The sequence below is a fragment of the Doryrhamphus excisus genome, chromosome 1, assembly GCF_030265055.1.
Source record: "Doryrhamphus excisus isolate RoL2022-K1 chromosome 1, RoL_Dexc_1.0, whole genome shotgun sequence".
NCBI classification, from domain to species: domain Eukaryota; kingdom Metazoa; phylum Chordata; class Actinopteri; order Syngnathiformes; family Syngnathidae; genus Doryrhamphus; species Doryrhamphus excisus.
In genome coordinates, this window is record NC_080466.1 from 25,599,944 (window position 1) to 25,623,205 (window position 23,262).

General features: G+C 45.6%; 2 protein-coding genes across 5 annotated transcripts; one reads left to right on the top strand and one right to left on the bottom strand.

Annotated features, from left to right (window-relative positions):
- Positions 1-789: 789 nt before the first annotated feature.
- On the top strand, positions 790-7,430 carry slc30a2 (solute carrier family 30 member 2). Its single transcript, XM_058076685.1, has 8 exons — positions 790-989; positions 3,411-3,622; positions 3,699-3,845; positions 4,128-4,281; positions 4,358-4,580; positions 4,960-5,065; positions 5,145-5,279; positions 5,629-7,430. The coding sequence occupies exons 1-8, from the start codon at positions 907-909 to the stop codon at positions 5,772-5,774; spliced, it is 1,206 nt and encodes a 401-aa protein (XP_057932668.1). The 5' UTR covers positions 790-906; the 3' UTR covers positions 5,775-7,430.
- Positions 7,431-7,633: 203 nt separating this feature from the next.
- On the bottom strand, positions 7,634-23,195 carry gtf3c2 (general transcription factor IIIC, polypeptide 2, beta). Of its 4 annotated transcripts, none has more exons than XM_058089300.1 (21): positions 23,126-23,195; positions 22,890-23,003; positions 21,070-21,172; positions 20,492-20,996; positions 18,407-18,540; positions 17,080-17,270; positions 16,916-16,998; positions 16,773-16,850; positions 16,604-16,702; positions 15,028-15,255; positions 14,831-14,942; positions 14,627-14,750; positions 12,216-12,247; positions 12,002-12,131; positions 11,767-11,911; positions 11,066-11,227; positions 10,918-10,996; positions 9,835-9,963; positions 9,535-9,726; positions 9,209-9,307; positions 7,634-8,204 (listed from the first exon to the last, which is right to left on the bottom strand). In XM_058089300.1, the coding sequence occupies exons 3-21, from the start codon at positions 21,107-21,109 to the stop codon at positions 8,028-8,030; spliced, it is 2,739 nt and encodes a 912-aa protein (XP_057945283.1). In that variant the 5' UTR covers positions 21,110-21,172; positions 22,890-23,003; positions 23,126-23,195; the 3' UTR covers positions 7,634-8,027. The 4 variants fall into 4 exon arrangements, with proteins under 4 accessions (XP_057945283.1, XP_057945292.1, XP_057945298.1 ...); XM_058089309.1 differs by having other exon boundaries at positions 23,137-23,159; XM_058089315.1 differs by having other exon boundaries at positions 14,639-14,750; positions 22,890-23,190.
- Between the last annotated feature and the right edge of the window lie 67 nt (positions 23,196-23,262).

Sequence of the window (23,262 nt, forward strand, 5' to 3'; positions counted from 1 at the left end):
ACAGTTTCACTATAAAAACAAATATAAACATATACAGCAGGGGCGTCACTAGGTTCTGAGGGGGGGGGTGGAGATGCACAGGATATGAATGAATGTAGTAAACATTCAACCCCCCCCCCCCCCCCCCCCCCAAAAAAAAATCCAAAAAACAAATAAGGAACAAGAACCTTTCCCACTTTTGGACAGATGGAGATACTCAATTGTTTTAGGCCGCCATTAAATTTACTCAAGTACACACAATCTACTCTGCTACTACTACTACTAGTAGTAGTAGTAGGCTAGTATTAGCCTGCTTATTGGCTTATTTATCAGCCTGCTTTTGCCCTATTATTTAGGGGGCCTTAAGAACATTTTAGGGGGGCTGAAGTCCCGCTAAAATAGGCCTAACGCCACTGATATACAGTATAATATATAAACACGTGTTATTGTTTTTGTACAGTTTGTGCATAAAAATGTGTCATTTATTTATTGTTCATTTGTGCGGCAGTCCGCAATTCCTTTGCAATTTTGGGGAATGGAGTGTTCCATAATTAGGAAATTGTGAGCCAAATTAAAAGCCTTGATGATGATTTCAATCCATCCTATTCCTTTCCAAAATTAAAAAACGGGGACATTCGGGTGGATTTTTGTGGCCTGCGGTGTTGCTGCATGCATGTTGGAGACCAATTGACACAAAAAGGAGGAAGAAGACCCTCCCTCACACTTCAAGCTCCCTCCTCCCTCCCGCTGCCTCCAAACTCCGCAATGAAGCTTTTTTTTCCTGCTTCCACTTTTTCACAGACACCGAACCCGAGTGGACCTCCTCCTTCTCCTCCACCTCCTCCTATTCCTCCTCCTCCTCCTGCTCCTCCTCAGCATCAGCAGCATCGGGACATCCTTCCGTACCTCCATCACCTCCTCTTCCCCATGGATGTAAAGGCTGCAAGTTCCGAGAAGTCTCAGCTGATCCACGACAAGAACCACAGGACGTACTGTGAGCGCGTGCACAGGTGGGACACACACACGCACACACACGCACACGTACACAAAAGTGCACGTTTGTTCTTCAACCCCGGCCATCATGCGGGAGAGTGTTTTATGCCAATGAGCAAATTCATTTCCACGCATGGCTCGCTCGTGGACAGCCTGCGTGACAAATGGCGCGCAGGTCCTCGTGCATGGACACTTCACTGAGCAAAGCTGCCTCCGCGCGTGCACGTGTCGTCTGCTTGCACCCAACCAAAAATAGCAATTTCAAAAGAAAAATAAACATATTTGCATTACCTGTGAAGGAAAATAAAAACAATTTATTAAGAAGGAAAAGGGAAAAGTCCTTGCTTGTATTTAGTGTGATTTATGGCAAATAGATGATAAATGATAGATTATAGGTTATAGATTATAGACATGTCACTCATTAGGCACTCAGAAGATCATTTTTAAATCTTGTCCAACACAAAATATTATCTTCATCTCTGCAGTGCCGTCGCACAACCACTGCAAAGTACACAAAGTACACAATCATAATAAATAATGAAATGAATATTCCCGTTCAAAGTCAGCATTGATGTCAGATGATGTTATATTATATATTATATTATCTATTATTACGTTTATTATTATTATGTGATTTTTCACAAAGTTGCGGCCAAAAAAATAACATTTCACTATATGATTTATTGAAACGTCATCGGAAAATGGCGCAAATAGATTGTTTGTGTTAAAGGTGAAAATATGAATTGAATGTTTATTATTTTCTTGTAAATGTTAAATAATAACGCCCATATGTTTCTATATTATAAAATGTAATTTATTTATAATTATGGGCCTAAATAAAAATAATTTTATTCCACCTACGTGATTAATATCCTGTAGGTTTCCTTTTAAAAAAAAAACGAGTTTGGGACAGCGTGTGCGTGTGCGTGTGGGCATATGGTTCAACATTTGGGATTTCATGCATCATTTGTGACGTGCGCGGCGCGTGCACGTAATTACGGTTTGCCTTCAGGTTTTTTTCCTGCAGCTGGGGGTGCATGTTGTTGTTGTTGTTGTTTTTATTATATTATTATCATGAGCTTATTATTGGTACCATTTACCGGCGTTTGTTGCATGATTCTAATGTCCAGAATGCACCTGAAGGCACCACCGCATAGGCCAGTCACATTAGGCAGAAATTCATGTCAGAATACAGTGCAATCATTCATTGTCTTTTCTTCATATTGGCTTGTAGTAGCCTCTTAAAAACACCATCAAACCAAATTTAGTACTGCTTTGTAGTACTAATATCTTAGATATACAGTAGTTGTGCAGTATCCTTATGCAGTCATTCCCCGCTTACTTGGTTCCAGACCTGAATTCACCAAAATAAATAAAAGGAATATTTCCATCGTCAGTTGGGATGTAAGTCTTTTTGTGATCATATAATTATAATAATATATTTAGGATATATTTCTAAAACAACATATCAATATTCAGTATTTTGTCATGTGTAAAAGAGTACATCTATCCCAATCACTATTTTGCTAATTATTTGAGGCGTATCTCTCTGAAAAACTGGCTATGTATTCATTTATGAACACATGTCTTTCACTTCTTTCTAAAGCTATACAAAGAGCTAAAAACAGACAGCTAAGACTACACGTAATGGAATGCTCCTCTTCCGCATAAGAATTGTGGGTGATGGCCAACATTCCCCCCAAAAGTGCACATTTCCTTGAAAGCAATTTAGCTGATCCGGAAATAAAAATATGGATTTTTGTGCTTTTATCAGAAAGTAACTATAAGGCCTCAAACAGTATTTATGCATGTGTGTGAGATCCTGGTCCCAGTGGTGTCATTGAACACAATCTCTTTTTCCACTCTGCTGCTTTTCTTCACGCAGTGGACACCATCCTCCCCTCTGTGTGTGTGTGTGTGTGTGCATGATAAAGCGTTATCGTAGACAGCGTCTATACACATGAAGCGTGTGACATGAAATGTGTGTGTGTGTGGTTATCTCAAGTGAGTCCAAATTAGGTTTCTTCCACCTCGTTAGACACATCATTGGAGAAAGACCGCCCCCCCACACCCCCACACCCCCTTCTCCTGCCCACATGGTATCTGTGTGTGTGTGTTTGTGTGAGAGAGAGAGAGGGAGAGAGGGAGAGAGGGAGAGAGGGAGAGAGGGAGAGAGGGAGAGAGAGAGAGATGCTCCAAGGATGGTTTTCATTCTTAGCATCAGCTTGTTAACTCAAAATGTCTGATTATGTGACAGCTTCATTTCTTAGTGCAATTGTGTCACATTTAGGAATGTCAAAATGTGCCTGAAAACATAGCCGATACACTTCAAAAGCCACAGTTTGACCCTGGAACGGATTATTTATGTTTCCTATGGGTAGAAAGGCTTCCTATCGTCGATGTTCTTCAGTGCCTCACTGACCTTTGCCCACCTCTAGCTCCTTTCCAGACCCTGCTGAGCAGTTCCCGGACTTCCCCTTTAAGAATGGCGGCATGTCGGGGGCCATGGAGCTTCAACGCGCCGTGGCCGTCCACTGCCACCGCGCCAAGGCCTCGCCGCATGAGGACGGCGTGGACAAGCTCCTGGCCAAGAAGAAACTTTACATCGCCTCAGCCGTGTGCCTGGTCTTCATGATAGGAGAAGTCATAGGTAACGTCCGCGGGTCCACAGGCCACCTCGGGGAGGAGAAGAAGCAGAGCTGACCTCCACCTGTGTCTCCACACAGGGGGCTACCTGGCCCACAGCCTGGCCATCATGACGGACGCGGCTCACCTGCTGACCGACTTTGGCAGCATGATGGTCAGCATCTTCTCCCTCTGGATCTCCTCCCGCCCGCCCACCAAGACCATGAACTTTGGCTGGCACAGATCAGGTGAGACCCCCACAATAGAGTACAGTCATTCCTCGTTTATGGCGGGTGAATTTCATCAAAGTAGGGTTGGGTACAAACAAAATTCTAAATACATTTTTATCATTATTAGAGCCCTCTAGACATGACATAGCAGCCCTATAGTCCCTGTTAGCCAATACCATCCAAGAAAATAAGCCATTCCAGACCTAAATAGGACACATGGTGTGTGTTGCAATAAATGTTGTCTGGACAGGATGTGACATCGTGTGTACCTAATGAAATGTCCTTGCTGTGCACCCGCAGAGATCCTGGGGGCCTTCCTGTCCGTCATGTCCATCTGGATGGTAACGGGGGTTCTGGTCTACCTGGCCATCGAGAGGATCGTGCGCGACGACTACGAGATCGAGGGTCACGTGATGCTGGTCACCTCCGCCTTTGCCGTGGTCGTCAACATCGTGTGAGTTAAAGAGCCAGGCGAGGATTGCGGGCGGCCATTTTTATTTGGGAAATGACAAAGCCCACTTTGTCCGCAGCATGGCGTACATCCTCCATCACTCCACCACCTTCCACGCTCACGGCCGCGGCTACCGGCACATCGACGAGGACGCCGCTCAGAGTCCCGCCTCTCATGGCCACGCCCACACGCTCCTGGGCGCCCACGGCAACACCAGCGTGCGCGCCGCCTTCATCCACGTGGTCGGTGACCTGCTGCAGAGCGTCGGCGTCATGGTGGCGGCCATCATCATCTACTTCCGGGTCAGATGGTCCTTGAAGGCAACCGGGCTTGGACGCTTCTGATTGATAACAATAACATACTTAACAATAACAATAACAATAACAATAACAATAACAATAACAATAACAATAACAATAACAATAACAATAACAATAACAATAACAATAACAATAACAATAACAATAACATACTTCCTGAATAGAAGTATTTTTATTATACAAGAAAATGATTCTAATCTCATTCAGCATTGAATTAAATGATGACAATAATAACATTGCTGGAATTAAAATGCTACCACTTTTATACAGGAAATGCAAAAAAATATGCTAATATGCTAATAATATAAAATGCTAATATGATACAGGAAACATGATGGTGATGTGTCCCTCCCCCCCGCAGCCCGAGTACAAAGTGGCGGACCCCATCTGCACCTTCCTGTTTTCCGTCTTCGTCCTGTGCACCACCATCACCATCCTCAGGGACGTCTTCCGCATCCTCATGGAAGGTGGCCATCTTGGAAACACACAGAAGCTTGCGTGCGGCCTGGGAAGAAGTCAGACTCACTCGTGTCGGTTTGCCTGCAGGTTCACCGAAAGGAATCGAGTTCAATTCTGTCAAGGAGGTCCTGATGTCCGTGAAGGCCGTCAGGTCCGCTCACTCGCTGCACCTGTGGGCTCTCACGCTGGGCCAGATGCTGGTCTCCGTCCACCTCGCTGTCGGTAAAGATCACCTCAGCTAGCATCAGTGGCAGACGGACAGCGGGGGTGCCCAAAGTCACGGCTCTTTTTGGATCGGCATATATGTCCGTTCAACTTTGGACGCCCCTGGTCGAGTCTACCTCCGTTTTTGTGTATTCATTTGTAACAAAAGGTGACACAATTGAGCAATTTACAAAAAGTGTAATGGTACAGCTGCTACGGGTTCTTTTTTGTTCAGTTCATTTATTCCGCACAAAAATAATTTATTGAACAATGTAGTCATTTTCTGTAGTCATGATCCCCCCCATCCTTTCATTTTTCAGTATGAAAAGTGGTAAGAAATACTGACCATGTGACTCCGCCTCCCCAGACTCGGACGCCGACACGCAGTCGGTCCTGCAGGAGGCCGGCGAGCTTCTCCACACCAAGTTTGGCTTCCACAGCGTCACCATCCAGGTGGAGCGCTACTCGGACGACATGAGGCACTGCCGCCTCTGCCAGGACCCCTGCGACTGACACGCCCCCCACGTTGCCACGCCCCCACCCCGGGAAGAGCGCAGGAGGCGCCCGGCCCGGAGCGTCCACCAACATTCCCCTCAAAACCAAAAAGAGAAGCATTCACGTCACGTGGGAGGCGCCGGTCCACCTTAAGTGCCACACCCGGCCCTATGTCATCATACCACCTTACATGAAGCCACGCCCCTTCATGATGGAGTCATGGATGCCGAACATGTGGTGCGTGTGATGAAGTGGGTCCAGCCAGGCGAAGTCACTGCCGAAGGCGTCCTCGCGACGACAGACAAGCTCACTGCCGTCTTTGAAGCTCCTCATCATGATGGTCGAGTCCATGGAGAAGGGCTGCATCTCCTGAACAAAAACACATTGATGGATCACCAAAGACACAGCTCGGCCATTTGACATTCGACACACACACTGGTCACTTCATTAGGAACACCGTCTGACGAGTCGGGTGTCCGGTGTGTGTGACGAAGAAAAGCCTCGGATGCTCCGTGATGCCGTTTGTCCACAAGTGCAATTGAAGCTTGCAGTCGGTGTTTGTTGTGTCGTGTGGCAGCATGTTGGTGTGGCGGTGCCGCGTGGCAGCATGTTGGTGTGGCGGTGCCGTGTGGCAGCATGTTGGTGTGGCGGTGCCGCGTGGCAGCATGTTGGTGTGGTGGTGCCGTCTTTCTGTGTTGGGGATCACGTGGCCGTCACAGCTGAGCGTATGACCCGATGGAGTCCATCTCCATCATCATCATGGTAATTGTGGAAATCGATGATCATTGAGATATAATAATAATAATTATAATATAATAATAAGACACTTTAGAATACAAGCACTAATGTCTTTTTTAATTGGTCAAATAATTGTTTTTATTCCTATTGATTGGTATTGGACCTCAAAATAGTTTGAAAAGGATTTTTAGCAAGATATAATAATCAATTTCATACAGCGCTAAAGATGCTGACGAAGTACAAAGAAGTACAAACGTACAAAAAAAGTACCAAATTCATACTATATAAGAAAATAAAGAAAAAATAGGTTGAGGAAATAAATATTATAATTATATTAACTCAAAATATTATGAGAAGAAATTTTAAAGTGGAAAAAGCAGAATAAAGTCAAAATATGAAGTCCATCCATCCTCTACGAGGCGGGTCGTGGGGAGATGCTGGAGCCTATGGAAGTGGCCTTTGCATCCTGTCACCTTTTACTATGGCTGGAAAAGGTGTGTACCCCCCCCCCCGGTAACCATCATCATCATCAATGGGAATTTGGTTTGCAATACCACTTCCTGTTTGCAATCTCAATTCCGCTTCATGTCATTTGGGAGACATTCACTTCAGTTGGGAATCGTGCACGCGCCCGCCCTGTTGTAAAGTCACCCACATCACCCCCATCTTCCGTGTGCGTGGAACAGGAAGTGAAGGATGGCGTGTAGATCCTCGGCTGCTTGTGGTCCAAGTGCTTGCATGCTTGTTCGCTGTGAGTGTTTATCGTGCTGTAGCGCCAAGCGGAGGAGGAACCTTGCGTAAATATTGGGAATGTCACAATGAGCAATGTGTGCTTTTCCATGTCTGAGAATGCTCCGTGTTCCTTGTCGTCTGTGGAAATATTCAAACGCTGTCTTTGTGTGACGTTACGTGACTTTTTTGTAAACTTGCAAATAAAAGATGGTGGACTGACTCGGAATCGGTCGACTTAAATAATGAGCCGTGTGACGCTTATCCTCACTGGGGTCGCGGGTATGCTGGAGCCTATCCCAGCTGTCTTCGGGCGAGAGGCGGGGTACACCCTGCACTGGTGGCCAGCCAATCACAGGGCAGGATAAATGATGGATTAGGGATAAATGAATACCGTGTTGTAAAAAACATTACTGTTCAATTCCGTCATCTTTATTTATTAATTGCATCAACTATAAATAACATCTCTCCAAAAGAATAAAGGTTCTGTACACAAGGTAGGTGCTGTACATTGTACACATACGTATTTATGAGCTCATGATGTATTCCTGTTGACCGAGTGTGACAGCGTTACGTTCAATGACGGCTATAAACACACCGTGAATCATTGGTAACATCAGCATTGAAGTTAAAAAAAAGATTAAAAAAAGATCAAATTCAGTTTTTCTGCAGCCGTGGCCTGACATGATGAAAAGAATAATCACCTTCCAGTTTTAACATCAGAATCCCACAAAAACAAATGTCTCCCCTTGAGTTGATTGTAAAATCCTCCTCCAGCTAGCATGCCCATGCTAACAGCGGGGGTCACGCGGGGGCGTCCTTGCAGGGGCGGTGACGGGCATCAAACTGGGCCCGGGACTTGCGGATGGCGGCGTTGATATCGGGGCTGTTGATGTGCCTCAGACAGTTGAGGCGGATCAAACCGCTCTGGCCCGCCGACGCCAGCCAGGTGTGGCAGCTCATGTTGGGGCTCAGACGCACCTGAGGGTGGGAGGGGGGGTCGTCATTCGCGTGGTAGCTGATTGATGACCGATACGCACCGTGTGGACATTTCTTCCAAACAAGAGAGAAAATGTGCTAAAGCTAACTAAAGGCTAACTTGAACTGTTTCCATGGTGACCAAGCAAGAAGCACCTGGATGGACATTCAGTTCATCGTCCGTGCAACCCCCCCTCCCACCCCCCACCTGCTGTGTAAACGTGAAGGTTCATTCATTCATTCATTTTCTACCGCTTTTTCCTTGCGAGGGTCGCGGGGGGTGCTGGAGCCTATCCAAGCTGTCTTTGGGCGAGAGGCGGGGTACACCCTGGACTGGTGGCCAGCCAATCACAGGGCACATATAGACAAACAACCATTCACACTCACATTCATACCTATGGACAATTTGGAGTGGCCAATTAACCTAGCATGTTTTTGGAATGTGGGAGGAAACCGGAGTACCCGGAGAAAACCCACGCATGCACGGGGAGAACATGCAAACTCCACACAGAGATGGCCGAGGGTGGAATTGAACCCTGGTCTCCTAGCTGTGAGGTCTGCACGCTAACCACTAGACCGCCGTGCCACTAAGCGTGAAGGTAATATATAAAAAACAGCAAACTATGGATGTCATTTGTTGGATCAGCCTCAATAATAACAAACACTGATTGCCTTCACCGCTGGAAATAAATCCACTGTCTCACCCGCCGACCCCCCCCCCCCCCCTCCTCCCACCCTGACCCCCTTTTCCTCGCCAGCCAAAAAAGCCTAGAGTGTTTTGTCTCCCTTCAAAAATTAAACACTTCAGAGCCTCCGTGGCTGCTCTCCATCTGGCTAGCTTCTTCCACTGAGGGCGACATTTTTCTCATTTTACACATCATTACATCCACACCCCTTTATGGCCCCCGCCCCCGCCCTCACGCCAGGAGGAGGAGAGGCTCTCGGTCCATCACACCCCTCAGCATCATCACTCCTTGTGGATCTTATCAGCGTGTGTGTGTGTGTACCTTGTGCAGTGCGGCCAGCGGCATGTGGTCCATGTTGATCCTGCTCTTCAGCTCGCTGGCTTGCATTTGCTTCCACAGACGTCCCTTCCTGCCTAAAACCTGCAAGCACACCAAAATCAAAGCAAAGACATGTTGACGGCTTTTAGACAACAGAAGGTTGGGATTTTCAAAAACTGCATTTGTTTGATTTGAAACATTGATGTGTGACAAACAAATAAACCCTTAGGAAGGGGCAAATGCTACGCTACGGAGTAAATAAGGCACACGCCTCCTGCATTTGGTCTTAGTAAAAAATAGTCTCTTCCAGAAGGATCTCCTGTACCCACCATGTTGCTGTCGGTGTGATGAAGGTAAAACTTCTTCTCAGCCTCTCTGTAGGTCTCAAGCCCTCGAGGAGGAACCTTGCTGTCGCTTCCTCCCTCTGCCTCCTCATTGTTCTTCTCCACCGGCCCATCCTGCTCCTGCTCCTGCTCCTCTCCAGTGTCCTCATGAGGCTCCAGGGTGGTGAAGTAGATGGGCTGACAACACAGAGACAGGCAGTGTGTCTTTAAATGCGGGTCATATTGTTATTATTATTTTAATGCTCAGAAGGCAAATGCATAACAAGAAGGAGGGTAAAAACGTACAAATCTTCTGTCGATGGGCCGTTTGATGTACTGAAATGTGGAAATACTTGAAGGTAAGGCTGCGAAAATGACCTCACCCAACACGTCTGATGTCACCATACTGTTCAGCCAATCAGAGTAAGCGATGGACTGCAGGACAAACGGCAAAGCATCAGAAGAGAAGCGTTGGAAGAGGAAGAGAAGTCCAAACTGGCGGCCCTCTGACGGCCAACCTCTACTGAGGTACTACTAAGGTACTCCTAAGGTACCACTAATAAGGTACCCCTAAGGTGCCCCTACTAAGGTACCACTAATAAGGTACCCCTACTAAGGTGCCTCTACGAAGGTACTAATAAGGTTCCCCTACTAAGGTACTACTAAGGTACCACTAATAAGGTACCCCTACTAAGGTACTACTAAGGTGCCCCTACTAAGGTACCACTAATAAAGTACCCCTACTAAGGTGCCTCTACGAAGGTACTACTAAGGTGCCCCTAATAAGGTACTAATAATGTTCCCCTACTAAGGTACTACTAAGGTACCACTAATAAGGTACCCCTACTAAGCTACTACTAAGGTACCCCGAGTAAGGTTCTACTAATAAGGTGCTCCTACTAAGTTACCACTAATAAGGTACCCCTACTAAGGTACTACTAAGGTGCCCGTACTAAGGTGCCCCTACGGTACCCCAACTAAGGTACTACTATAGTACCCCTGCTAAGGTACTACTAAGGTGCCCCTACTAAGGTGCTACTAAGGTACCCCCACTAAGGTACTACTGAGGTACCCCCACTAAGGTACCACTATGGTACCCCCACTAACGTACCCCACTAAGGTACTACTAAGGTACCCCTAGGGTACCCCTACTAAGGTACTACTAAGGTGCCCCTACTAAGGCGCTACTAAGGTACCCCCACTAAGGTACCACTAAGGTACCCCTACTAAGGTAGCCCCACTAAGGTACTACTAAGGTACCCCTACTAACATACCCCCACTAAGGTACCACTAAGGTACCCCCACTTAGGTACCCCCACTAAGGTACCAGGTTAAGGTTGTTCAAGAAGTAGAACTAGAGAGCTGCCGCTGAGCTAGAAATAGACTCACCCACATTGTGGTCATCCTGGGGACTGCAAAGTAGGCGCGCATCTTGTGGTCAACGTAATGCACTCCTTGGGAGAAGGTTCTGGACAAGACCAGGATGTGATGAAACCTCGACGATACCGTGCACAGGCCGAGTAGTACCGTGTCTTACGCTGCGTAGGCGCTCTCCTGGGCCGAAAGGAGTCCTGCTGAATTTATGGGCCAGTAGATCTCATTGGGCACAGAGCGTTTCTGGACCGTGACTGGCCCGTAAAGCCTCCTCAGGTCCCATGTCTTCAAGAGGCGGTCCTCCCCCGCAGTCGCTAAAAGATCTCTTCAGAGGAAGAGGGGAAGTACATCATCACCAACGTGTCAAGGCCCTCCTCTAACTGCTACGTTTAGTAGTATTTTTAATGAGAATATATTATTATTATATTATTATTTTTGAGGGCCTTAAAGGGGAAATGAACACATATTTATTTCCCTTTTCTGTGCATTCTAGTGTGAGAAAAGGAGTTAATAGGAGCTAGCTAACAAAGCATGTCATGGGAAATACCTATTTTGGTTATGCTAATGGCTGAATTCACCTTGAACCAAGAAGGAGTAGGAAGAATCCCACCCCTCATCCACTTTGTATCAATTTCCGTACATTAGTTCAATATTCAACAGACTTAATGATGATGTAATACAGTAATAATAACAACTGATGAAGTAGTTGTCACGCCCTGCTGTGACACCACTCTCCCGCTCCAGGGGAGCTGCCTAATGGTTTCTCTTTGGTGTTTTTGCTTTTTGTTTCTTCCTTGCTCATGGTTTCCTTCGCTCTGGTCCACCCTGCGCTGATGCAGATGTAATTCTGGAAGAAGACTCTACCTGTTAGCATGACAGAAAGCCAGAGCGCGCACGGCGTGGTCGTGAGCCAGGAAGCATTTGTATGGCAGCAGGGTGACGGAGTCATGTGACCCCTGAACACGCAACAACGCTGACTTTGTGTTCAGGTCCCAAAGACCCACAACACCTTTAAGGAAGAAACAGGCGCATTAGACCAGCGACACACACACACACACACACACACACACAACAGTAAAAGAAGAAAAGCGGACGGCACCATCATAGAACCCGACGGCAATGACGTCGTGCGGTTGAACGGGCAGCCAATCCATGGACAGAACTTGCCCACTCTCATCCAGACGAAGTAATTTCAAGGAGCCCAGCTTGAGTCTGAGAACAGGATCTGGCTGTGTGTGTGTGGGGGGTAAGCAAACGTTGACTTGAAGACCTTGCAAGGACAGCACGAACGTCTCAAGAGCGAAGACCCCCACCTTGTAAATGGACCCACGCTGGTCGCTGTCACCTGGAAAGTAACATTTTGTGACGTTAGCGTCATGGCCGACTACCTCGTTGGCTGCTATAAGACATGAAGTCTAAAGATGCTAAGTGTCAGCTCAAACTATCACACCACCTTTTACGTGTCTTTCAAGAGGACTAATGTAAACCCCCGGGGAGGGGTCCCGGTGAACAGGGGTCACCTCTCATCTGAGACGACTGGTTGAAAGCAGATCATACCAATGCCCCGATCCGTTCAACGAGAAGGCTAACAGGCTCATGTTGGACTTCAGAGACCGCTTGCGCCTTGCTGAACCTTGGTTGGTGGGCTGACCGTTCCCTCCAGCGCAGGCATTGCTATTGCTGTACTTAGTCTGAACAATAACCAAATGTCCTGCTTCAGCCCCTTGTGGCACAACCTGGTACTACAAGATGCTTTTTCCCCATCACCTCCGTTATAAAAATTCAAGAAGGTCAGTGCTGCTACTTTCAGGTCTGAAAAGAACCCCTTCAGGTTTATACGCTCATACAACGTTTTAAGTGAAAACAGAAAAAGCGTGTTGTGGATAACAGGAAGTGAGTCATGATTGACAGGATGGAAAGATGAGCCGTGTCGCGTTCGTGGCTTCCAGCGCCAACAACCGGCCCTGCGATGCATCTTCTTTGTCATTTCAATTATAGATCCTTGTCTCACATCTTTTGTCTTTTTAACCCCCCCTGCCCCCCCACCCTCTTTGGTAGACACATCGGCCCTCCGCCTCACCCTCGTTATCTCTTTCACACTCATCCCCTCATTCAGGAGACACCATCATTTACAATTATCTGAAGCCAACAAGATGCCATGTTAGAGCTCAAGGGGGGGCAAAGGGGAGGGGGGGCAAACGCGTCTGCTTTGAGGACCTTCTCACATCCTCTGTCGGCTCCATAAAGCCAAGACCAGTAGCTGATGAGCATCATGTGACCACACTTGCTGACTGGGGAAATGTTGGTTGTGTGGTTAAAGATGTGGCCTGTGTTCGATTCCCGGCTTAAGTGTGCCCCCTTTGTGTCAACAGAAACATGCATGTTTTTGGAATGTGGGAGGAAACCGGAGTACCCGGAGAAAACCCACGCACGTACGAGGAGAACATGCAAACGCCACACGGAGATGCCTAAGCGGAGATTCGAACCCAGGGCTCCTGGCTGTGTGGCCTATGCTAACCGCTCGGTTAGTCGACAGAATAAGAGTAAGTGAGCCATGTCGGACGTAAAAAAAAAAACTTGCTGCTGATGCAGTGTCACAGTAAATGTGTTCCCTAGGGAAGGCACCTTAGTGAGGAGCCTGGTGTTTGTAGTACATTGTAGTACTAGATGGTACATTCACAGTTAGAATACTTCTTCTGCGTCGCCTTTGTGTTCTACTTCATTTAATTTAATCATTTAGCCATTTTCATGCATGGACATGCTTCATTTGGGCCAATAATAAGTACAACGTGCTCAGTCATGCATTTATTGGCTGTAAAGCTGTATTCAACTACTTATTCATGAATGAATTATTAAAAAACAATATAGCGAGGCAGGATATCGGTAGGGACGACTGTGCATCGATGCACGTGACTATTGAGAGGACTGATAAAAACTAATATTCAATCATAAATTAACAACTTGGCTAACAACGGCTAACTCCGCCTCCTACACGGTCCTCTTATATGTCTTTGTGGTGCGTTCAAGTGTGTCAGCAGAATGCAGTTGATTAGAAGCCTGACCTTTAAAAAAAATGAACAAAAAACTCTTGTGACCTTTGCGCTGATGTGGACGTCCCAAACATGCGGAGGTATAAAAGGAGCCAAGCGTATGAATCCACCATAAAACCCTGGCTGAGGGTACTTCCTGCAGCTGTGTGTGCTTTAAAGAGTCTAGCTCATAACTTGCAGCTATGCTTGGATGCGGCGAGCTGATGGAGTCCCTCAATGACCCCCGCCGAGGAAATAAAATAGAAACTAAAGGCCGTGACGCCCTGGCTGCGAAGGGGAGGGGAGAAGGAAGTGGAACGTCAAGACTTTTTTCAGGCTTTTTATATCCCGCTGCTTCCTAAGGGGATCCAATGAGGGCCGCACGGTGTCCGAGTGGTTAGCATGTCGGCCACAACGTCAGGAGATCTGGGTTCAAATCCCTGCTTAACATCTGTCCCACATTCCACATTCCAAAAACCTGATAAGTCCACATTGTCCACAGCTATGAATGTGAGTGTGAATGGTTGTTGCCATTGATTGCCATTGGCTGCCAGTCCAGGGTGGACCCGCCTCCCGCCCAAAGACAGCTGGGATATGCTGCCCTCTGCTGGCCAACAGATGTACAACAACATAATGTTGCCTATGTTGTTAATGAAGGTTTGATTTCAGTAAAAACTGCTTCCAAATATTCTTACCAGAAGGCTTACCCGGGAGGTTCTGGCTGGTGTTCAGAGCTTCAGGATGGGGCAGACTGTAGATGGTGACCACGGCAGTGGAGGTCGCCACTGCCAGAAGACCAAGTCTGGGCAGGAGAGGAGCCTTCAGGAGTTCATGACAACATGACCACAGTCCACACAAGGTCCACATCATTCAGTTCCATCTTCAATCGGTACTGTTACCTCTTTCCTGGTGGAGGGCATCTCCCAGGCACCTGAGGGACACCACTTGAGGTTCCAGATGCAACCCTTGTCCAGGACCAGGCCGTAAGCCAGGCCGGCCTGTGAGGTGGGCCTGTAGGGGGGGTGCACAGGGAAAGAACAGAAGAAGTGATTGGCTGTCTTTTATACAGCCGATAAGAATGGAGGACAACGGTCACCTGCTGTTGTACTCCAGCCTGCCCAGGTCCCACACCTGCACCAGGGCGGGTCCGGTGTAGTTTTTGTGGAGGTAGTGCTGGTCGTCCATGTTTCTGTGGCAGGCCACAGCCAAGTACTGGGACACCACGGCCCCGTCGGGGGTTGGGCACCACTCCATGGCCCACACCGGCCCGCCTGCGTTCAGATGCATGTCCCAGTAGTCCTGGTGAGGAGGTCCTGCTTGGAACCTGAGGATCAGGACCGAATATGTAAATACCATGGAAACAAGAGTTGCATAGTGTAAGGTACATAAAAGATAAGGTAACATGGTTTTAAAAACCGGTTTAAAATGTATAAATATGGTTAGAGCATTTAAGAGTAGTAATAGTTCATGTCATACATATAAAATTCAGTTGTAAAAGAAAAAAAGACACCCTACTATTTTTTATATGTTTGTGTCTAAAATAACCAAATCTCCATTGTTGGCGTTTGGGTGTAATACCGCAAGGTCCACTAGGGGGTGCTAGCAGCGATGGTGGGATAGAGTAGGTGACAAAACGACAGAGGATGAATAAATCCTGAGGGTGAATATACGTCAAGTCATCGTGGATTGTCTTCCTTATTCTGTACCACAGGTTAGTATAAAGTAGAAATAATTTATGCAAACGACTGTAAAGAGTGTAGAAAGTTGCTAAAGTAAACAGCTGACTGCAAAGTGGTTTGTTATAAATGTTTTGTAGAGCATTTGAGCACATGTGAAATGGCTAACAGCTTATGCTAGCAGTCCTTAATGTATGGTGAATAGCATTAAGCAGGCTAACTGCAATATGTGAAATGTGTTACTGATAGTATTGTACTAAAGATATGTGAAAAGTATACATTGGCTGTGGAAATTGTCACTAGATTGACATGTAAAGACAATGTCTTAACATCACAAATGTTTAGCTGTTCAAATGTTTGTTTAACCAATAATGCTGGAAACAAATGGCCAACTGTTGGTGTAGTCATCTTATGAGATCTGAAGTGTTGTTATTGTTCTGAGAGGAAGAATAAATCCTGAGGGTGAATATACGTCAAGTCATCGTGGATTGTCTTCCTTATTCTGTACCACAGGATTTCCAAGGCATAGAAAGCTCTAGAAAGCTTTCTGTGTGGGTTATTGCGTGTCGCTGCTCTATAGAAGTCCAATACAAGTCCAATACAAAGGGTCAAAAATGAGCACAGTCGGTCCCCTTTAAAACATTCATTCATTCATTTTCTACCGCTTTTTCCTCACGAGGGTCGCGGGGGTGCTGGAGCCTATCCCAGCTGTCTTCGGGCGTAAGGCGGGGTACACCCTGGACTGGTCGCCAGCCAATCACAGGGCACATATAGACAAACAACCATTCACACTCACATTCATACCTATGGACAATTTGGAGTGGCCAATTAACCTAGCATGTTTTTGGAATGTGGGAGGAAACCGGAGTACCCGGAGAAAACCCACGCATGCACGGGGAGAACATGCAAACTCCACACAGAGATGGCCGAGGGTGGAATTGAACCCTGGTCTCCTAGCTGTGACTTTTTGTATTTTGTGACTTTTTGTGGTCTGACCTGCCGAGTCTCTGCAGAGGCTCCTCCTCTTTGCAACCTTCCCTGGACACTCGGAAAGCAGCTGATTGGTGCTCCTGGGGGAGATAGGTCTCCACTTCACTGCACAGACGTTACGGGTCATTCACACAAGTCGTTTATAATTGTGGAGGTTACAGTTGAAAGGTGGCACCTTTGTGGCACCGGGGTCCAGGCCCTGGAGGAGGGGATCCACTCTGAGAACAGCCAGCTCTTGTGGTGCTCCTCACGGCTACAAAACAGATCACAGACGCCCTCTAGAAGGTGGGAGAGCTGTTTTTTTCCCCAATAACTTACAATTTCTTGAAGGTGTGGAAGGCCTCCACAATGGTCTTCATCATGCCGCCAGCCATTTTCTTCTCCAGTTTGGTGCCTGAGGCCTGCAGGAGAGAACATGAAGGTTCATTGTGGTGAAGGATCTCAGTCCTGCTCGTGTCAAGTCTACACTGAGAGAGACTGACGCTGCTGCTGTAGCTTCTTTTGTAGTTTGAATCCGAGTCTGTCGCCTCCACATCCTCGTCGTCATCCTCCTCCGCCGCCTCCTCCTCTTCCTCCTCCTCATTGGCCACTTCCTCCTCCTCCACATCCGGAACAAAGTCTTGGTCGTCTGCACCGTCACTGTCGGAGTACTTTCTCTTGCGACCTCTGCGCCCTTGAGATGACATTGCCACACGAGGGACGACAAGCAATCTCTTGTTAACTCATTCAAGACCAACTTCAGAGCAATTTTAAGCCATAAAAACGACCACTAGGTGGCAGAATTTGATAAGAGCTGGCAGAGATCATGAGGACGGAAGAAACGTGACAGGACATGACTAGGGCCCTATAAATTCCGCGTTCACGGAATCGCGGACGGAATCGCGGAATTGGACAATAAAAACGGAAATTATTTTGAATGCGGAATATCGCGGAAATGCTGTTTTCATGAGAAAGAGGAACATAAACCTGGGGAATCGTTCCCGGAGGTCGGTAATCAATGTGACACAATACCTGCCTACCGCCCTTTTTCAAACATGGCACTCCCCCCGTCTGCGAAGAAGTTGCGCAATACCACGCTAACGCCGAAATACAGAGCCGAGCAGTACCCAGGTGACTTCTATGTATCTGGTGACATGTTATTTTGTACTTTCTGTCAACACTCAGTTGACTGGAAGCGAAAAAACACATGTGATGACCACTTGTTATCCAAAAGTCATCTAAAAAAAAAAAGAAACGCATAGCGCTAACGCTAGCAGGGAGCCCGGACAGACATGCGTTACTGCCTCGTTCAAGTCAGCGGACTTAAGAAAAGACTTCGTCGAGGATTTTGCCTTGTTTTGATGCACTTTATGTACTGTGGAAAAGATTGTTTTAATATGTTCTATGTTAAAAAATTGACTGTGTTTTGTATAAAGTAAAGTATATTTTCGCTTGAAGAGAAAAGGCTGGTTGAGCACTTTGATATTTTTTAATATGTTATTTGAAGTACCTAGTGCAATGTTGTGTTACATGATGCAGTAGTAAAGTATTGAGGAAAAGTGCAATATTGTGTCGCCTCAATGAATGTAAGTTCATTTCTAATTAATTAGTGTGCATTTTATTCATAAACATTATTAAAACGCACTCTTTTGTGGTAAAATGAGTAAAAGGTAAAACAAAAATGGAATTCCAAAAAATTAAAACGGAAAAAACGGAATTTGGGAAAAAATAAAACGGAATTTGGGAAAAAATAAAACGGAATTTATAGGGCCCTACATGACATATGACAGGAAGAAGGAAGTGGAAGAGCGTGGAGGTTCCAGCTAGTACCTTTTCCACCTTGAGAACTTATGTTCCTGCTTGCCACTTCTGCTGTTTTGGGAATGGAGTCGCTGCTGGCTTGGGGACCTTCAGCGGAATGACTGCTCTCCTCTTCAGCCATCGCGTGGAGGAACTTCATCGCCCTGGCAGTGTGGAACAAAACATTAGCTGCGGAGGACTGCGACCCGAGGGGCCATTTTTGGGCCTTTTTTTCACCCTTTTTGGTCTTTGACATATTCTAAAAATATAATGCTTCCATTAGGAGAGGAGATACATTGTTAGTTATTGGTCAACTATTACACAAATGCTTTTCCCTGCTTTTCAACTTTCTCCTTCCAATATTATCACTTTATTCACACAATATTACAACTTTTTTTCCCCAACCTAAATGTCCAAACTTTATATTTTTATTCTAACTTTATTATAGAATAAAAATTTTTTTTAATTTAATAATTCAACTCTATGCTACTAAAATGATGTTATTATGGTATTTTTCCACATAATATTAAGAGCTTATTATCATAAAATCGCAACTTTTTTCCTCATTAGTATACAACTTCCATCTCTTAATATTTTGACTTTATCCAGGTAAAATTACAGCTGTTTCTCCCCCAACTATTTCAATATCTTTACAATATTGCACGGAACAAACTACCTGACTCACTCTATGAGACTGAGACGACTACAGTTTTTCTCGATTGTTTACACCCAATTTGTGATGCCTGAGACCACAACATATAACCAACATATAACCAATGCACCAACTCCATGAACCAAGTCTGCTAAACTATAAGCACAATTCCTGCTTTACACTCAGACTGCAGATGTACAACACACTTTTTTCCAAACACTACACACAATTCTACTACACACAGTTTTGGCACAATTTTCATGAAGAAAACTTCTTGTTTTCACAAAGAACACAATGCCACTCAAAACAGTCAAATGAATATTCCTATTATTCACACTGACTCATCACATGGGTAAACACCTGGCACACATTTTTACAATTAGCGGTCTAACAATGAGGGAGGCTGGGCAAAGGGTCAGAAATCCACAAACACACAATCCCCTTCTCCAAGCTATGGAAGATGCATGTGGAGAGATTCCAGCGGATGCTGGGCCATATTTAAAATTAAAACCTTGCATGTGATGTAGATGAGGTGCTGTGGCCTGACCCAAACAGAAGACGTGATGCAGCATAGTCTTTTGCTTTGTTATTGATTGATTTTTTGTTTATTATTGTTATTATTTCTTGAACTGAAGGTGTATACGTTTAGATGCAGACCACTTTGTGTTGGCTGTGATGAACACTTCGTACATTGTTTTTCTGTGAAAAAAAAAATATATATATGTCTGTGTAATTTTGTGTTCTGTGTCAAAAAAATACCAAAAAACAATTCTAAAATATTTTGCAAGAAGTGTCACACTGAACACAAAAAGGCCCGAGTCATGATGAATATGATGTAATCACAGTGTTTTACACTGTTTTACAACTGGTTCATATAAATGTTTGTTCATATCGTGGTTTGTGTGCGTCATTTGGAGACAAAACACCATTTTGAGAAGAATGAAGACTGTTTTGGATGTAAAGTTTCATTTTGCAGGAGAATTGAGGGGTTTTCAGAAATGTGTGAGTGATTTTTGGATTTGTGTGTAGAGTTCTGAGAATATGAGGCATCCTTTCAGAAAATGTGTTTAAACAATCGAGAAAAACTGTAATATTTTGACTTTATCCGGGTTAAATTACAGCTGTTTCTCCCCCAACTATTTCAATATCTTTACAATATTGCACGGAACAAACTACCTGACGACAAAATAACCCGCCATGGGGCCAAAGAAAGTGATGTAATAAAGGAGGTGAGAACCAAAGCTAGGAAGCATCAACTACAACTTCCATGCTTTCTTCATTTATAATTATGTCAATTCAAAACTATAATTATTCTCTCTAAAAATGTATATTTGGGATGATTATTAGTGATAACTGTATCTTTAAAAAGCAACCAGAAGGGGGCGCCAGTTTGCTGCTGTAGAAGTTTCTTGAGGGACCAAGCAAGACCAGAATCCAGGCGGCACGGGTGTCACGTGACTCACATTTTAGCGGCGCTCCTCCTGCGGCGTCCTCCTGGTTCCACCTCCTCGGGTACGTCTGGACTCTTCTCACGTGCGACTGGCTCGGCCTTGACTACCTGCTTCTTCGTGTACTTCCTCTTAGGCTTTGGCGTCCCATTCGCCACGGAGTCCCCCGCCACAGGAGAGGCCTCGGTAACGTTAGCTTTAGCTGGAGTTTTGCTTGAAGGCGTCCCTTTTGCACCAGGGGTCTTTTTCGTTGACGTTTCCCCGTTAGACACCTGAGACGCTGCTTCCTCGTTCACACTCGGCTGGGGGACCTTCTTCGGCCGTCCTCGCTTGGCAGGCGTCTTTCGAGGCGTCGCCTCGTTTCCCAGCCTCTTTGTCTCCGCGTTTTTGTCATCACTTTGCGTCTCATGTGTGTCCGTGTCCCCGGTGTCATAGTCGGAATATCTGGGGTTTTTCCTGCGCTGCCGACCTTTGGAGGTGGGTGCCAAATCAAAGGAGGGCTTGGATGGCGTCTCTGGACCTGTAAGAGAAGTCAAGCCATCGTTCTAATCATCTTCTGATTGGCTGTACAGGTGAGACTCAAAGAATCGAACCTGGGGGGTCATCAGCATCTGTCGGCGCCGTTTCTTTCATGATCTTGTCAGACGTCGCCACATGTGGAGAAGACGTTTCTTCTCACCGGGGCTTTGTGATGCTCTGAAAAAAAAAGCACAGTTGTGAATCAGTAGAACATATTGGGTTGACAAATGTAACAAATGATTATTCATGCGATATCAATATTGACTGATATAGTATTCTTTTATTTAAATGTCTTTCCATGTCTCTTTTTACACAGAGCCAGAGTTTGTTTGGGATATAACTTTAAACCAGGGGTCTCAAACATGCGGCCCGTGGGCCAAATGTGGCCCACAGGACACTAGTTTGAGGCCCCCGCCTTGATATGAAAGTTTAATGTTAGTGCGGCCCGCGCAAGTTTGATATGGATGCTGTATGGTATCACGTACCCAGAAAAAAATATTACATTTGATTAATGTTCATGTTAAAGGTTAAATAATTGTTAATAGTTAACCTCCCTATCCATGTGAAAGTGGTAAGTTTTGGGCTATTTAAGTTTAAAGGAGCGGCACGGCGGTCGAGTGGTTAGCGCGCAGACCTCACAGCTAGGAGACCAGGGTTCAATTCCACCCTCGGCCATCTCTGTGTGGAGTTTGCATGTTCTCCAGGTACTCCGGTTTCCTCCCACATTCCAAAAAACATGCTAGGTTAATTGGCCACTCCAAATTGTCCATAGGTATGAATGTGAGTGTGAATGGTTGTTTGTCTATATGTGCCCTGTGATTGGCTGGCCACCAGTCCAGGGTGTACCCCGCCTCTCACCCGAAGACAGCTGGGATAGGCTCCAGCAACCCCGCGACCCTCGTGAGGAAAAGCGGTAGAAAATGAATGAATGAAAGTTTAAAGGAAATAACTTGAAGGCTACCGTTTAGGTCGCTAGCTCTCTCGTTTGCGAGTTAGCATGTGTCTCAAGACCCTGCAGTTGCGCAATATGTTGTAAATAAAAAGAGTATAAATGTGACTATAGTCGTGTTTTGTCATGTCTACAGGGCTCTAATAATGCTTTGTTCATTTTAATCTGAATAAAATAATTTGTCTACCCCCCAACTATATGTGGTTTCTTAAGTTTTTATTATTTGCCGTTTTATTATTATTATTATTATATATACTTATTACTGATTGATTGAGTTTCTTTATTCTTGATTTGTTTATTTATTTTTCATCTTATTTTGTGCAGAAAAATAAAAATTAAGATATTTGAGAACAGTGGAATGTTTTATCAGAGCTTTTCTTGTAGAAAATAGAAACCAAAGCAAAGTTTATTCATTTTTCTGTTTTTAATAAATGCGTTTTTTTGTTTTTTTTTTTGGAAAACCTGATGCGGCCCAGTCTCGCCCAGACCCTAACTCCAGTGGCCCCCAAGTAAATTGAGTTTGAGACCCCTGCTTTAAACGAACCACACTACGGTCAAGAGGATATTGCTTTGTCATGTGATCGGGCGAACAAACCAAACATGGTTGAACTATCTGACATTTCCACGCTTCCGTACGTCCTCTACTTAGTTATGTCATCTACAAGATGTCATGTACAGCTAATAAGAATAAGATGGATACGTTCCTTTATTCGGTAGTACTTTTCAACAGCAAACACCCGCTAGTGATATTTATTTTTGTTTCGAAGTTGCACTCCATGCCGTCTCGTGCTGCTAGTAGGCTAACACCCCGCACGGCTAATGCTAACGAGACTGCAGACGCTGGCACGCCATGAAATAACTACACCTCGGGTACTTTTGAAAGTGGCGCATAATCACAACTGACATCAGAAACGACGAACATGGCAACATGGTTAAAAAGCTCACCGTGTGAAACACCGACTACTCCTTTTTGGTGGCGAAGGCTGACAACCCGCGTACAGAGTCCACGAAGATCGGATCCGGCCACGCAGGATCGAGTCCGCAAGCCGGTGAACTGACCTGTCTCGTGTGAACATCAAAAAGTCTTAAAAAACAACCCCATTCGCTTTTAGCCTGCCAAGAAATGCTACATTTCCGCTTGTCGGGAGAAATACGAAGCACTTGTTGGGGCTGAAACTCACGCTGCGCTTACATCAGTCGGCCATGTTAATGTCCCAGCAAAGCCGGCTCACATTGCCCCCTAACGGCATATGGGGGAACTGCGGCCGTTACCTGCTATAGTGGCTGCTATATCTGGCATAAGATCATAATATTGGAT

Bases quoted from the DNA above. Each gene is read 5' to 3' on its own strand.
- slc30a2 (XM_058076685.1), top strand. From the start codon at position 907: ATGGATGTAAAGGCTGCAAGTTCCGAGAAGTCTCAGCTGATCCACGAC. The intron at 4,581-4,959 runs GTCAGATGGTCC...TCCCCCCCGCAG, and splicing joins CCATCATCATCTACTTCCGG to CCCGAGTACAAAGTGGCGGA. The intron at 5,066-5,144 runs GTGGCCATCTTG...GTTTGCCTGCAG, and splicing joins CTTCCGCATCCTCATGGAAG to GTTCACCGAAAGGAATCGAG.
- gtf3c2 (XM_058089300.1), bottom strand. From the start codon at position 21,109: ATGAAAGAAACGGCGCCGACAGATGCTGATGACCCCCCAG. The intron at 20,997-21,069 runs GTTCGATTCTTT...CTTCTCTTACAG, and splicing joins AGATGCTGATGACCCCCCAG to GTCCAGAGACGCCATCCAAG. The intron at 16,703-16,772 runs GTGCCACCTTTC...ACGTCTGTGCAG, and splicing joins TGGACCCCGGTGCCACAAAG to TGAAGTGGAGACCTATCTCC.